Source organism: Solanum dulcamara, chromosome 8 (assembly GCF_947179165.1).
Source record: "Solanum dulcamara chromosome 8, daSolDulc1.2, whole genome shotgun sequence".
In the NCBI taxonomy this organism is placed as follows: Eukaryota; Viridiplantae; Streptophyta; class Magnoliopsida; order Solanales; family Solanaceae; genus Solanum; species Solanum dulcamara.
The window spans coordinates 61,281,551-61,297,398 of NC_077244.1; the positions used below are offsets into that span (position 1 = coordinate 61,281,551).

At 33.0% G+C, this 15,848-nt stretch overlaps 1 protein-coding gene across 1 annotated transcript; it reads left to right on the top strand.

Annotated features, from left to right (window-relative positions):
* The first annotated feature begins 3,090 nt into the window (after positions 1-3,090).
* Positions 3,091-3,813, top strand: LOC129900440 (uncharacterized). The gene has a single exon (XM_055975412.1). It carries the CDS (start codon positions 3,185-3,187, stop codon positions 3,518-3,520), a length of 336 nt encoding a protein of 111 aa, XP_055831387.1. The 5' UTR covers positions 3,091-3,184; the 3' UTR covers positions 3,521-3,813.
* The last annotated feature ends 12,035 nt before the right edge of the window (positions 3,814-15,848 follow it).

Consider the following 15,848-nt stretch of genomic DNA (forward strand, 5'->3'; position numbering starts at 1 on the left):
GTTATTCTCAGATAAATGGACGATCAATAGTATAGCACAAGTTAGCAATTGTTTAAAAATAGTGAGACAGTAACTTAATTTGGCACTGCAATAAATATTTATAGGCTAAAATATCGGAAATGGACTATTGGAGGTACCAATTCCAAGTTAGTAAAACCTGATCACTGTCGAAACACTGTTCACTGCCGGAAAGTACTGTTCACTGCCGGAAAGTACTGTTCACTCGCCGGAGCACTGTTCACTCGCCGGAAAACTGGATACAAATATATGGTCAGCCTCGGAATGCAGAGGCGACCACCCTGGGAGAAAAAATGGAGCCGAAAAATGGCCGGAAACTGCCACACGCGCCGGAGCGTGTAGCGCGTGGCGTCGCAGATCTGGGGCTGCTGGCGGCGCGTGACGGCGCGTGGCTGAGCAGATCTCAGAGGAGCTACCTGGTGTTTGCTCGCCTGAGTGTTCCGCTCCTCGTGGTGTTGTTGGTTTTGGCAGCAGACGCATAAAAATTGAGGAGAGAGAGAGAGAGGGGGGTAAAGCAAAAATTGTTAGTTTTTGATTTTGACTTTGAGAAAGGATTGATAATGCAATACTTCCTCCATCGGTAGATGATACTTTTGAAACAGAAGAGAAAAATTTATAAACAATGAGAAAAAATATGGCAATATCAACAATAATTTCTTCAAATCGAGATCTGAAACCTATTTACTATATTGATGAAGAAATTTTAAAGGATTTTTTATTACTTTTTTTTTCTAACTGATTTTAGAAGAAATAGTGAATATGATTACGATGATGATAATGATGATTTATATTTATTCGGAGGTGGTCGAAATGGAGATGAATGAGCGTGGATAACTTTTTTCATTTCGATGTCCAAAAATTTCTTTCTTCTTCCTCCTTTCTTTCTGCAAATTCCATTAATTCATTCAGTTTTTTGTTTTTTTAATAAAGATTGAAAAGAAATAGAATTTTTTTAAAAAACAAAAAAATGGAGACAAGATGCAATTATCTATGAAAACTAAATGAGGTGAAGAAGATGACTGAAAGGGTGCGTGGGGGTGCTTTTTCTGTTTTTATTAAGAATTATTATTTTAAAAAATATTTAAAAAAATTTAAGTTATTTATAATGCCAAGTGTCAATGTGTAAGAGCCCGTTTGGATGGGCTTAAAAAAGTAGCTTTTATGTATGAAGTGCTTTTAGAACTTTGAAGTGCTAAAAGTTATTTTTATAAATAAGCAGTTGAGTGTTTGGATAAAAGTGCTTATGATGTGAATTTTAGGGTTAAAAGAATAAAAAAAGGTAGTTTGAGAATTTAGTTAAAATATAAGGGATATAAAAGTAATTTCCATGGTCAAAGAAAATGACTTTAAGCACTTTGGAAAAAAAAGTTAGGAATCCTAACTTTTCATTTTTGACTGACTTTAAGAACTTTATGGCTTAAAGTCAGCATTAGGCAAACACGTCCAAAAGCTAAAAAGGGCTTTAAGTTGGTTTTGACCAACTTAAAGCCAATCCAAACGGGCTCTAAGTCTTTTTTGTTGCTTCAAGCGCCCCAGAAAAGTGAAGAACACTTTTTTTGCCAAATCAACATTTTGTGTTTAATAAATATTCGCTTTGAACAATTTAGATGTTCAATAGGTAATAGTCCTAGTTGAGGTGTCTAAATAAAATATACGGACAACTTTAAACGGCCTTTGATGACTTAAAAGCCTTTTTTTTGTCAAGTGTCTTATCTTTTGCTAAATCTACATAAACCCAAGAAATTTAAGGATCTTTAATGCAATTTTCTTTCATATGATTTTAGATCAAGATTACTCCCTATTAATACTTTCACTGATTATGATTTCACATTTAACTGGTGTATTTGGTGGTCAAAACAGGACAAGACCATATCATCACAAACAAACCCTCTCTGATTTTATCCCTAATAAATGTGTGCTACTTGAACATCTCTCGAGGTTGATCATTAATTTTTTTACTTTATCTAATTTTATATAAACATATATTAACATTCACATACGATATTCATTTTGTAATTGTGTTGGATTTTATTGGCCCGTCATTCACGCCTAATAGTAGGGATGGCAATAGGACAGGTTAGGACGAAGCGGGTTAGGAAAAATCTTGACCCACTAAGATTTTGATTCACCCTAACCTATCCCATTTAACGTTTTCTCAAAAATTTGTCCCGCCCTGCCCTACCCCGCTAAGACCTATTCTGATCCATTAGACAATAATTTTATTTTGTTTTTTAATTTAACATAAGTTTCCTATGTTTTCCTCCCTTTATTATTATTATTTATATTTTTTAATTAAAAAGTTTCAACTAGATTGTTTTTTGATGTTTTCATATTAAATTAAATCAAGATTAGAATATCGATCAGTACTCAATGTAATAAAATGGCCACTGGCCAAAAAATTTGTTTTAGAAAAAATAATTAGTACTCAGTGATAAACAAATTAGTAATGAGCAATGGGAACTAAGAATAAGAACAAAAAACATTCATCTATGATTCGTTTTAATTGTTGTTTTTAATTATGCTACTGGTCACATTTTATATTTAATTATTGTATTCGAAAAGTCAAAGTATTTTGTGATTTATTTCTACACATTCTTGCAGGAAGCTAACATATGAGTATAAAGACAACAGATTGGCTTCTAAAGTTGAAGGAAAATTGTTTGCTGTCGAAGTATTTTGACCCGTTACTTGCCCTGCCTTATAAAATTATTTGACAGATTTAGTTTTGTCCTACCTTACCCCACCCTACCTTATTTAAGTATTCCCCTGCCCTGCCCCGTTACTTTTCCGTTTCAACGTAATCATCCACTTTTAAAATCACAAAATTAACACAATTTTAAAAAAAGATAATACTAACTTTGTCAACCGAAAGTAAATATAAGAAAAATGACAAGGCAATATTTGCTGTTTATTTATTATGCAAGAAAGGACCACAACGCAATGACCCTACAAAGACCAAATTGTCTCATTTTCCACTGCCGCGTATGTCCCATGTAACATGGGAGGAAATATGGCACCTTTAATTTCCTCACTATATAACTTCTCTCAAACTCCTCCTTTCACACCAAAAAAAAATTCCATACTGGAAAAGTAACAATAAATCTCAAATAAGAAACTAATTAACAAAAAAAGGTATCAATCAAAGCTCATCCAAGAAAATTAAGTCATGGAAATAGAATTGGCAAAGTGTGACTGTTGTGGATTGAAAGAAGAGTGTACAATAGAGTACATAAGTGAAGTGAAGGAGAATTTTGAAGGCAAATGGCTATGTGGATTATGCTCAGAAGCTGTTAGAGATGAAGTTTATAGAGGAAAAAAGAAGCACTATTTTCTTGAAATGGAAGAAGCTTTAAAAGCTCACATGTCATTTTGTAGAAAATATAAGTCTAATAATCCTGCTGTTCATGTAGCTGATGGTATGAGGCAAATGCTAAGAAGAAGGTCAGGTGATTTGTCAACAAATACTTCTTCTAAGAAGTGTACAAGATCAATAAGCACATGATAACAACATCATATACTATTGAAGTACTATTACTGTAATTTTTATAATCAAACGTGTCAGGTTCGAGTATTAAAAATTAAATAAAAATTACTACTATAAATACACTTTTCTTTTTAATAATTTTCGTATGATATAAACTTGAATTAGTCTAATCAACGAGTTTCAGATACTTGTATGATTAATTAGAAGGTTGAAAAAGGTCTCACAATCCCTTTTGATGGCTAAATCGTAATATAACATCTTTGTGTTGTACATAGACTGTTAATATTTTCAGTGGAGCCTATTGCTAATAATTTTATTTTCTCTTTGTTCATGTGGGTGTGTTATTTATTTTTGAATGAATAGGTTAAAAAAAATTAAATTATCACTAATTTGAGAATTTTATATTTAAATTATTAGGTGTTTCTATTCTTCTGGACTATAATTCACTATAGATTAAAAATCTCCAGATGAATACATAGTAAAATGTTTGGGATGTAGATGAAAAAGTCTTAAAAATAAGTCCATAGAGCAAAATGAGTTCAGGGAGTTGTATGAATACCATAATAAATAATTTAGATAGAAAACTCACAAAATAATGATATAATTTTAAGAGATTTTAATAATCTATTCACTCAAATTTTTCTCCACGTCAATTTTTTTTGGGAGGTGCGATTGGAGTGTAATATTCACGCATATTCCTCCAAAGAGTATTTCAATAGGAGTTAATGATAATTGAGAGAATTCTGTAAAACTTGTAAAACAATGATAGTTTAAAAGATTCTTAGCCTATTCACTCTTTGTTTTTTTCTTTCGGTCACTGAACTATCATAGTATATTTTTAACGAAAAGGTATTCTTCTACTTTTTCCACATGATGATGAAGTTTTTAATAGTAAACCTAAGTGCACACGTCAAAAAAGAGAAAAAGTAAAGTTACCTTAGAATGAGTCATTACAACACTTTCTGCTGTAGATAGGATTAGTTCACCCACTTCAATTAGTAATCAAGAAAATGGCACTCAACTAACTCACGACTATGATTAATTATGATTTCAGCATATAAATAGTATGAATTACTTTATTAGTTGATTTAATATGATGCTTCTTACCTCAACAACGACTTCAATCAGTCAATTAGTTATAAAGCGCAACTCGATTAAAACAAGTTGAGATAAGCTAAACAAAATTAATTTCCATTCCACTCTAATTGGACCATTTTAATTCTTTTTAAATCCAAAAGGTGTTTTAATACCAAAAAAAAAGAAGAAGAAGAAAGAATAGAGACTAATATTATGTGGTGTTGTATGATTTAGAAGGTTTCTCAAGGAATTCAATTCAATTCAAAGATCATATTGATCCTCAGTTCTATGTTAGGTTAGAGACAGATTTAGAATTTCTATAATATAAGAAATATGTATATAAAATATTAAATTTGATAGAAAAACATGAATTCACGTATACTGATTGGTTATATATATCCACCCCAATATTATTTTAAGGTGGCTCATGATGTTTGGTTCTTCTTGAGAATTGTTGATAGATGGTCCCAACTTTAACATTTTGTGGTTCCTGACTTCCTGAGGTACAAAGAAAATAAGTGTGTTCTAAAAGTAGTGTCTTAGTCAATCGATACTTGGATATATAGGGACACACACCTGTTGTCGTTTATAACGATATAATATGTAATTTTGAAAACAACAATTTTATTTTGGATCTAGGGAAGAGATTAAAGGATTGAAGGTTATGGTAGAACTATAATCTTTTTTTGGTAAGATGGTAGAACTATAGTCTCATCTCGTATATTATGGATAGATAATATCAAAATTTTGGTGTAAAATCTATATTTAATACGGGGATTAATTTGCATCCTAATCCCAGTAATTAAACTATCCCGCACTTTATTTAGATGGTTGTTAGTTGTTGCGTATTGTTTTATATGTATTGTATATTGTATTGTTTTAAATAAATATGATGTTTAGATACATTATATCTTTTTTCATTATTACATAGTATCACATATCAATAATTTGAAGGATAAATATCTACAAGAAATATATAGTACACTACTATAACAATGTAGATAAATGATAACATAGATTGTTAAATAATAAATAAAGACAAAATAAGGTGAAAATATAAGGTAATGACACGATCACATCGAATCGATTGTTACCAAAAAAATGATGAGACTTTTCATTATTATCTAACGATAAAATTAATGCTACAATATAATAAAATTTAAGTAACAATCAAAATAAATATTGTACTTAGTACTATCACATTACAATACAAAAAATAACAACAATACAATACAAAAGATAACAACAATCCAAACAAGTACAGCAAATAGTGGTCTTGATTCAATTCAATTATACCTTTATACTAGCAAACTTACTAATCTGATTGACTTTGTTTCTATATTGTCCACTTAAAGTTAAGAAATTCTATCATATTGAAATATGCATATAGATCATTTCTCATTGAGTTTGTTTCTATATTGTCCACTTAAAGTTAAGAAATTCACCATTTTGAAATATGCATACAGATCATTTCTCATTGTTTCTGTTAGTTAGTTGCCACTGTGTCAATTGGTTTTTACTGTGTTATTGTATTGATACTAGTGGAGTTAGTTGTACATTCAGTTAGTTGGTTGAGTAGTTAGTTAATTAGCGGTCAATAATGAGCTGGCAATTATAGTTAGTTAGAAAGATATTTTCAGGCTCAAATATATGTGTATATATAGATCAACAAGTTTTACAATTGAAGATTTAGATCAATAATATCTTCTTCCTCTTTTTGGGTTTCCTTTCTCTGAGACTATCAATGGATGATTGAGATCATCTACTTAGTTTTTTACATGGTATCAGAGCCAGCTAAGCTGATCATAGAGAAGAAGACTTAAGACGAAGAAGATAAGAATGGTTGCTCATAAAATAGATCAGAATGGTCCTCTTTATATAAGTCCATCAAATGTTTCAGGTGCTATGCTGATTCCTATTAAGCTGACTGGATCTGAGAACTACAGAATATAGAGTAGATCAATGCAAATTGCACTTTTGGGAAAGAGTAAATATGGTTTTGTGACTAAAGCAAGTAGTAGAAACATGTATAAAGATAAGTTACATGAACAATGGGAGACTTGTGACACCATTGTTCTATCATGGCTAATGAGTACAGTTAGTGAAGAACTTCTTAGTGGAATTGTGTATATGACAAGTGCTTACACAGTTTGAGAAGATTTGAAGAAGAGCTTTGACAATGTGAATCGAATGAGGATCTATCAACTGCACAGGGAGATCAACACATTTTCACAAGGTACTGTTCTGTCTTGACTTATTTCACTAAATTAAAAAATCTATGGGGAGAGTTTGATGCTCTAGTTCCTTCACCAAGTTGTGCTTGTCCAAAATCCAAAGAGTATTCAGATCACCTGTATCGGTTGAGGTTAATTCAATTTTTGAGTGGACTAAATGAATCGTATGAACAAGCATGTAGTCAGATTTTATTGAAAGGCATCACTCCATCTATAAACCAAGCATATGCTATGATACTAGAAGATGAAATCCAACATTCAACCTGTGTAGTTACTGTGAGTGAAAAATTTGATCCTATTATAATGTAAGTTAAGAAAGTGTCATGACCCAGATCTGTCGTGATTGGCACCCACAATACTTATTTCAGTGGGAGAATCATTTCTACAACCCAAATTATTAACTTAAGAAATAAATATTAAAAACCTTACAGAAGCAAAAATATAATCAGAACATAATACTGAGCACTTTATAGTCACGATTGTTGTCATGGAAAAAGAGTTTCTCATAAACTCAGCTAACAATTTTGACAACTACAAAAATGCGAAAGTCAACATATCCTAGGAATTGAAAGTTATCCATACCAAAACTATAACCAGTGTCATTGTAAGAAAAGGGGAAACACTCTCCAAATAGAAGTTAAAATACTAAAACGGTGTCTAAACATCTAAGTCCCGAAAGAAGGACTGAGATTAATAAAAAAGTCCACAGCAGCATGACAGAATAGCTCACCCTTGGACTTTGAACAAACTTCTAATCTTCCAACTGAGGTCTCTCCACAACCGGCTGAATATGTCTTGTACTCAACAAAAGGCAGAGCAAGAATAGTATTAGTACACAAAGACAATGGTGTATTGGTAGGATCACACGGTTAGCCAGTAAGCAGATCATAGACAAATAAATTCAACACAATAGGCATATACATATACAAAATAAGTCAATCAATCTCAAGTTCATCTATTATTCAGTAATATCACAACTCAATAACTTTCATATGCTATAACTTCACATCAGGGTCCTCTCAAGGGACCTACAAACAATCAACTTTGTGCTGGAATATGACACCCGATCCAATTATGTATCGAAATATGACACCCAATCCAAGCATGTGTCAAAATATGACACCCGATCTAAATTATGTGTCGGAACATGACGCCCGATCCAAAGGTACCACAATCACAAATACATTCAGTATTTACAACATTTATATCACCAAGAACAAGTTCATCGTACAAACAGACCAGCAAGTGATCATTTAACACATAATCTAGCATGTTTCCCTATTCATATACATACATGCATATCATGAAGCAATTTAACAAGTATATGAAACACATACATGAAACTAAACCATCACTTACCTCAAATTCAAGCTTCAACAACCTTACAATGCAAGAGTCTTCCCTTTCCGGATTCGTTCTTCTAGTTCTTGGTCTAGAAAATAGTAATACATATAAAAGATCAATATAATGGACCAACTATCAGAAAATATAACATAAGTTCACACCCTAAGCCAATCCTTGATCCTAACCTTACCCTAGAGCTAATTCCCACCATAGATTTTCAATTCAAACCCTCCCCCAATAATTACCACCCATACTGTCTAATTTCTAGGAATCAAAGTATGAATCTAGGGAGTAAAAAACTTACCTAAAGCATGGAAATCTATGGGAAATTTATAGAATTCGCCCTAGGTTGCCTCTGGAAGTTTTAGAAACTGATTTTACAGAAAAAGACAATTTCTGAACTTTTTTACGACATAAGTCGCGACTGTCCCGCTCTGACGGGATATGTAGAAATACTGAGCTTGGAGTTTATGCTCCAATCCCCCATTTCACAATGCGCCCATTCCAAAGATGTAGTAAAATTATACCCTTCACGCTAAATTCAATTCCGTGAGTTTTACTCACCCAAATATGATTTTGCGAAGCCATAAATGCTCTGTATAGTCTTGGATATCTATCTGTATAATAAAATTATAGATTTAACCTTCCATCATTCACATGATTTTCCTAGACTTCATCTGACTCAGAATTCATCCAAGTCTGGCCTAGGCTCAAATTTTTCGAAGTTACTACCCAAAGTTTTCTGGCCAAAATCCTTCCCCATTAGCCTATTTCTAAAGACGGGGATAAATCGTTACACAAATTTCAAGGTTATAATTCTGGAAATCAAAGCTATAGAGACAGAAAATATGAATACTGCAATTTTACTCGTCATACTAAGGAAAATTGTTACAAACTGATTGGATATCCTGCTAATTGGAATATATAAAGAAATCCGGTTATGATAATGGTAACTCTAGCAGTCTATCTAAATATATTGCACCTGTAGGACACAACAATCAAGGATATGGAAATTCTGATATTTATGGAGGTAATAACTCTCAAAATAGACAACACTTAGCAAATAACATTTCTAGAGATCAAATGGATCAAACTTAGATGGCTTCAACAAGTCATGAAGTGAACAATGCCTTTATGGCCAGAGCACATAAAATCACTGATGGAGAATATAAGCAGATAATGGACTTGCTGAATAAGGATACCAATGAGATGAAACAGGTTAATATGACAGGTATGGCTGTTTGCTTATCATCTAATGTTTTTTAGAAAATTGGATAGTAGACTATGGTGCCTTTTATCACATAGCAATAGATAGAAAATTATTGAAAAATAGTAGATGTATAGCTAAGTTCCAAAGAGATAAGGTGAATTTACACACAGGAGATAAGATTGAAATATCTTACATTAGAGAGGCATGTCTATTTGACAATAAAATTGTGAAAGATGTGTTGTTTGTCCCAGACTTCAAATTCAACCTGTTGTCAGTCTCCGAAATCACAGAGAGTTATCTTGTTTTGTTTCTTTCTATCCTGACTTTTGTGTGTTTTAGGACTTTTACAATGATAAGGTAAAGGGGATTGATAAAGGAAAAGGAAGTTTATACAATTTTACAAATGAGTGTAGAACAAAGAAAAGAGATAGAGCTCAAAATCATCAGAAGATAGCTACTGAATTATCCATGCAGGACTGTGGTCTATAGCACAGAAGGCTAGGCCATTCTTCACCTCATGCCTTGAAGTGTTTACATTTGTTGCATAATAGTAAAGATGTAGAATCTCTAACCAGTTGTCCAAATTGTCTAGCTAAGCAAATTAGACTCTATTTCCTACTAATGAGTCTATAACAGCTATGTGATTTGATATGTACATCTTTACGGACCATATAAAACTTATTCTATTGATAATAAATACTACTTCTTAACAGTTATAAATGATCATAGCGATATACTTAGGTTAATTTACTATAGGTTAAATCTGAAACTATTGTAGCACTCAAAGATTTCTTCTTGATGATTAAGATACAATTTGGTCTTACCATCAAAATAGTGAGATCAGACAATGAGACAGAATTCTTTAATTCTCAGTGCAAAGAGTTATTTTTATCTTTAGGCATATTACATTAGAGTAGTTATCCTCATACACTATAACAAAATGGTGTAGTAGAGAGGAAACACAGACAAATCCTAAATATAGCTAGATCTATCAGATTTCAAGCTTCCATGCCTATCAGATATTGGGGTGTTTGTGTAAATGCTGCAGTTTACTGAATAGATTACCCTCCTCAGTCGCTGGTAGAAAGAGTCTTATGAAATATTGTTCTCCAAGCCTCCAACTCTAAGCCACTTGAGGGTAATTAGATGTCATTGTTATGCTTCAGTACTTCCCAAAGGTGACAAGTTTTCAAAAAGGGCTAAACCTGCTATTTTGATGAGATATTCAGACACACAAAAAGGGTATTTGTTGATGGATATGCAGACTAAAATGTTCTTTGTTAATAAAGATGTTACCTTCTAATAACACATTTTTCATTTGCATCTTCACAGATGGTTAAAGAGGTAAACAATGACTTGTTTACTGATTGTGATGATGAACTTGACCCCATATGCATACCACTTCCTGTAATTTCATATTAGGGAAGTACAGTTGGTGAGATTCCATCAGAATCATTATTAGATGTGCCTTTTAATATTGATGTGCCTCCTAGTAGTGAGGAAGTTGAAGCAAATTTTCTTAGAAAGATAATAATATTTATGTAATGACCTTGAGGGTGATTTTCAAAAATTTGTACAAAAATGCGTGAACAGTAACACGCGTGAACAGTAACTTTTTGGGCAGAAAATGCCCCTTTTTTCCCATTTCAATATTTTTCATCATTTGTTTGAGTTCTTGAACTCCTTGAGGTGATTTGAGAAGAGATTTTCGAGGCAAAGTATTGGGTAAGTGATTTTTGACCTAAAACCTTCCTTTTTCATTAAGTTTTTGATGATTTTAACTCTTAAATTTTAGTTTCAAACCCCAAAAATCTTTGTTTCTTCCCTAATCCGAATTTAAGGAAAATTGTGATTTCCAACTCGTTTTGAGCTCTATTTTTATGGGTTTTTCAACCATGAGTTCCTTATTACCAATAAAATGGGATTGTTCAATAAATTTCCAGATTTAACCCTTTTCAAAAATAGTTAATTTTTGGACCATTTTACCCCCGGTTCCGAAACCTATCAATATGGGTGTCATTGGACTCCTTGTGACGTGTATGTTTCATTGTTGATAATGGGTTGTCATTCCGGGCGCTGAATTCAAGATTTGCTTGTCCGGTGGAGGTATTTGAGTGCGGTTTCGGCAATTGAGGTAGGTTTGGCTATCTTTCTTTGAGATTGAGATGGGGTAATTAGTCATTCATATGTTATAGACTTTGGGATGGGGTTGTAGTATGAGTTGAGAATGTTATATATATTGTGATGTCCGTGTGGAGGCTTATTTATTAATGTGTTGCCATGACGGGGTTTATTTGTATTACATAGCCCGTGTGGGGGCCTTATTTGTTATCTTATTTGCTTTGAGAGCATGTGAATTATGATTTGCCTAAGAGAGAGGCTTGAGTATATTATTTGACTTGCGATGCCGCCTGAGAGATTGAGTTGGGGGTTTTGAGCATACTTGAGTATTGAAATATTGTTGAGAAAGGGGTGAATATTTAAATGAAAGTGTGTTCTTCCCGTTACTATTTATTGAGCGTGAATATCATGTGTAGGTTAAGTTTTGAGAATGTTGAACCTTATACCACATGTGAGTTGATTATTACTTCCATGCATATGTGTTTTGATGCATTCATCCTCATTCATCATATCATGAAACATGGGAAGTTGAGAAATATGGAAATTCTTTTTGAGAAAGAAAATGAAACACCTTTAAACCTTTGTATCTTGAGTCCCTAATCGAGGTAGTTTTCCGGCAGGGTAGTGGATGCATTGTGATCCTAACCTTTGTATCTTGAGTCCCTGACCGAGGCAGTTTTCCGGCAGGGTAGTGGATGCATTGTGATCCCTTGACCACGAGGAGGTGGCAAGGATAATGAGATATTATGATTGAGGTATATGGTCTGCGAAACCCCCATGGGTCCTACTTGGTAGCACAGCTCGGCAGATGTATACAACAGGCTGTGCGATAGTCTTGATTCCACCGTACCACCACATCATTGCATCATCATATTGCATTGCATTGCATTGATATCTGTGCTGGTTGAATTATCTGATTAATTGTGATTATGAGCTGTTATTATGGGTTTACTTTACTCGCGCCAATATATATGTAAACTGGCGGCACCGATGCCGAAGTGGGACTTTTCTGTATGCAATTGGAAGCATTCCTTAGTTTATTTCATAGGTTTGATTAATTCCTTATACTCAGTCAGCTAAAACCTACTGAGTACATGTGAATTGTACTCACCCCTACTTCTATGTCCCTTTTTGATGCAGATACTAGTCGGGGTACCCCACGTGGCAGTTAATATTCTAGCGGATTGTGTATTCTCAGATTAGTGGTGAGGTCCCAGAATTCGGATCGTCACTAGTCTATCTTTATTTTTCAGTCTTTTGTATCATTCAGAGACTTATGTTGTATCTTCAGATTCGAACCTTGTATTAGATGCTCTTTATACTTATGACACCAGGTTTTGGGATAATTTCTTCATTTTCTTTTCTTTTTATTTAAATATTGGCATCACTTTCCCCTTTGGGAGCCTTGTATGAATTTTATTTTTAGGGTTACACATCAAATTGGGTTTTGAGATGTGTGCCATCATGACCTCAGTTTTTGGGTCGTGACAATTTACCTGAATCATTAGTCCCATCTATATCATCAAATAAGGCTTCATCTAGGAAAACTCCAAGAGTTACTAGACCACTTATATGGATGAATAATTATACTACTCCTAGAAAGGGTCAAGGTAGTAGATATCCTTTAGATAATCATCTTTCATACAACCATATTACCATAGTTATCTAGCAAAGTTTTCTGCTTTGGTAGAAACACAGAATTTCAAGAAAACTGTTAAGGATGATAGATGGATCTAAGCTATGAAGCCTCAATGGTGGTTGACTTTCCATAAGAGAAATACATTATTGGTTCAAAATGGGTCTATAAAATTAAATATCAAGCAAATGATGTAGTGAAAAGATTCAAGGCAAGGCTGGGTGCCAAAAAGTTACAACCAACAAGAGGGGGTAGACTATCATGACACTTTCTCCCCTTTTGCAAAAATGATCATAGATAGATATGTTATTGCTTTAGCTACATCAAATGGATGTGGTCTATACCAAATGGATGTGTACAATGCCTTCCTACAAGGAGATTTAGATGAAGAGGTATATATGAAAATGTTAAAAGGGTTACGGCTCCAACAAAGTATGTAAACTACTTAAGGTCATTGTATGGCCTTAAGAAAACCTCTATGCAATGGAATATCAAGCTTACCACTACTCTATTGACTGTAGGCTTCGCTCAAAGTTTTCATGATTACTCCTTGTTCACTTTAAAGAAGCCAGAAGGGATGGTAATTATTTTGATCTATGTCGATGATTTTTTCATTACTAGGGGTAATGAGACACTGATTAAAAAGGCAAAAGAGGTCTTTACATCAGTAGTTTAAACTTAAAGACTTGGGAGAACTTAGATATTTTCTGGGAATTGAAGCATTGAGATCCAAAGTTGGATCATCCTGAACCAAAGAAAGTATATATTAGAGCTTATTTCTAACACAGACCTCAGTGGTGAAAAGTCAGTAGCCACTCTATTGGAGTCCAACTAGAGATTGACATTAATAGAATTTGATCAAGCTAATGGTTTTCATGGAGATGGGGTCTTAACATATATCTCAACTTATCAAAGATTAGTAGGCAAACTAATGTATGTTACTATTACCAGACCTAACATTAGTTATGCAGTCCAGACACTTAGTCAATTCATGCAACATCCCAAAAAGTCTTATTGGGAAACAACTACTAGAGTAGTGAAGAACTTGAAAGGAATAATTGGCCAGGGTGTTTGGTTACAAGCTCAGTCTACCACAACATTGACATGTTGGTGTGATTCAGATTGGGTTGCATGTCCTAACACTAGAAGATCTGTTATAGGGTATGTAGTGAAGTTTGAAGAGTCTCTAATTTAATGGAAGTCGAAAAGACAACACTGTATCTAGAGTTTCAGCTGAGGCTGAGTATAGAAGCATGGCTTCAGCTGTGGAAGAGGTTACTTGGACTGTTCAATGAGCTCAATATACCTATTCATATGCTCATCACAATACTGAGTGATAGCAAGTCTACTATTCAATTGGTAACTAATTATGTATTTCATGAAAGGACAAATCATATAGAAATCAATTGTTATTTCATAAAGGACAAGATCAAAGATGGTTTGATTCAAAATGTATATGTTCATACACAACAAGAAGTGGTTGATTTGTTGACTAAGGGGCTAAGTCATGCTCAGTATTTGAATTTATTGAGCAAGCTTAGTGTGCTCAATATACTACACCCTTCAGCTTGAGGGGGAGTATTGAAATATGCATAAAGACCATTTCTCATTGTTTCTGCTTGTTAGTTGCCACTGTGTCAGTTGGTTATTACTGTGTCATTGTATTAGTACTAGTCGATTAGTTGTACATTCAGTTAGTTGGTTGAGTAGTTAGTTAATTAGCTGTTAATAATAAGCTGGCAATTAGAGTTAGTTAGGAAGATATTTTGAAGCTCAAATGTGTGTATATATAGATCAACAAGCTGTACAATTGAAGATAAAGATCAATAATATGTTCTTCCTCTTTCTGAGTTTTCTTTCTTTGAGTTTGTCAATGGATGATTGAGATCATCTACTTAGTTTTTCACAACCATACATATTTTTTTGTTAATAGCATATAATTTTAGCATATACCTTATTATTTTGAAAATTGATTGTCCTGAATTATTAATCGCTTACTTTATGGATCAATTTTTAAGATCAAAAGTTAATATTTGTTAACTTGAAATTTTATCCACAGAGCAAACATGATTAAAAGTTAATTCAAGATCACTCATCTCCGGTATCATTTTTGTAAAATCACCTTTATTTGTGTTGTATTGCTAATATAGTAGAAAATTATATTTAATTACTTTAAGAATATGTGGTTTTGAACTTTTAATCCTTGTTTACTTTATAAGCAAACATTCAAGGTTAAAGTGAAAAATTCTTAAACTTAAAGGTCAAATTTCCTAACCTCAAAGATCATTAGATCAATAGATAAGCAAACATTCAAGATTAAAGTGAAAAATTCTTAAACTTAAAGTTTAAATTACCTAACCTCAAAGATCATTCTTATAGATCAATAGACAAGCAAACATTCACAGTTAAAGTGAAAAATTCTTAAACTTAAAGTTCAAATTACCTAACCTCAAAAATCATTTTTGTAGATCCATAGATAAGGAAACATTCAAGGATTTTTATGTCCTACCAATTCAAAAATAAAATAACAGAGAAAATTCGCTTTAACTGTTGATTGACTCTTGTTCACAATCCCTCTATGCCGCTTTCAAAGGAAATGGCAAAATAGTCTTTTATGTTTGACAATACGTAAATTCAAAATAGTCCCTTAAGTATGCACTTAATTAACCATTTTGGTCATTTAAATTTGAGAAAAATTACCTATATACACAACTTTATTTACCA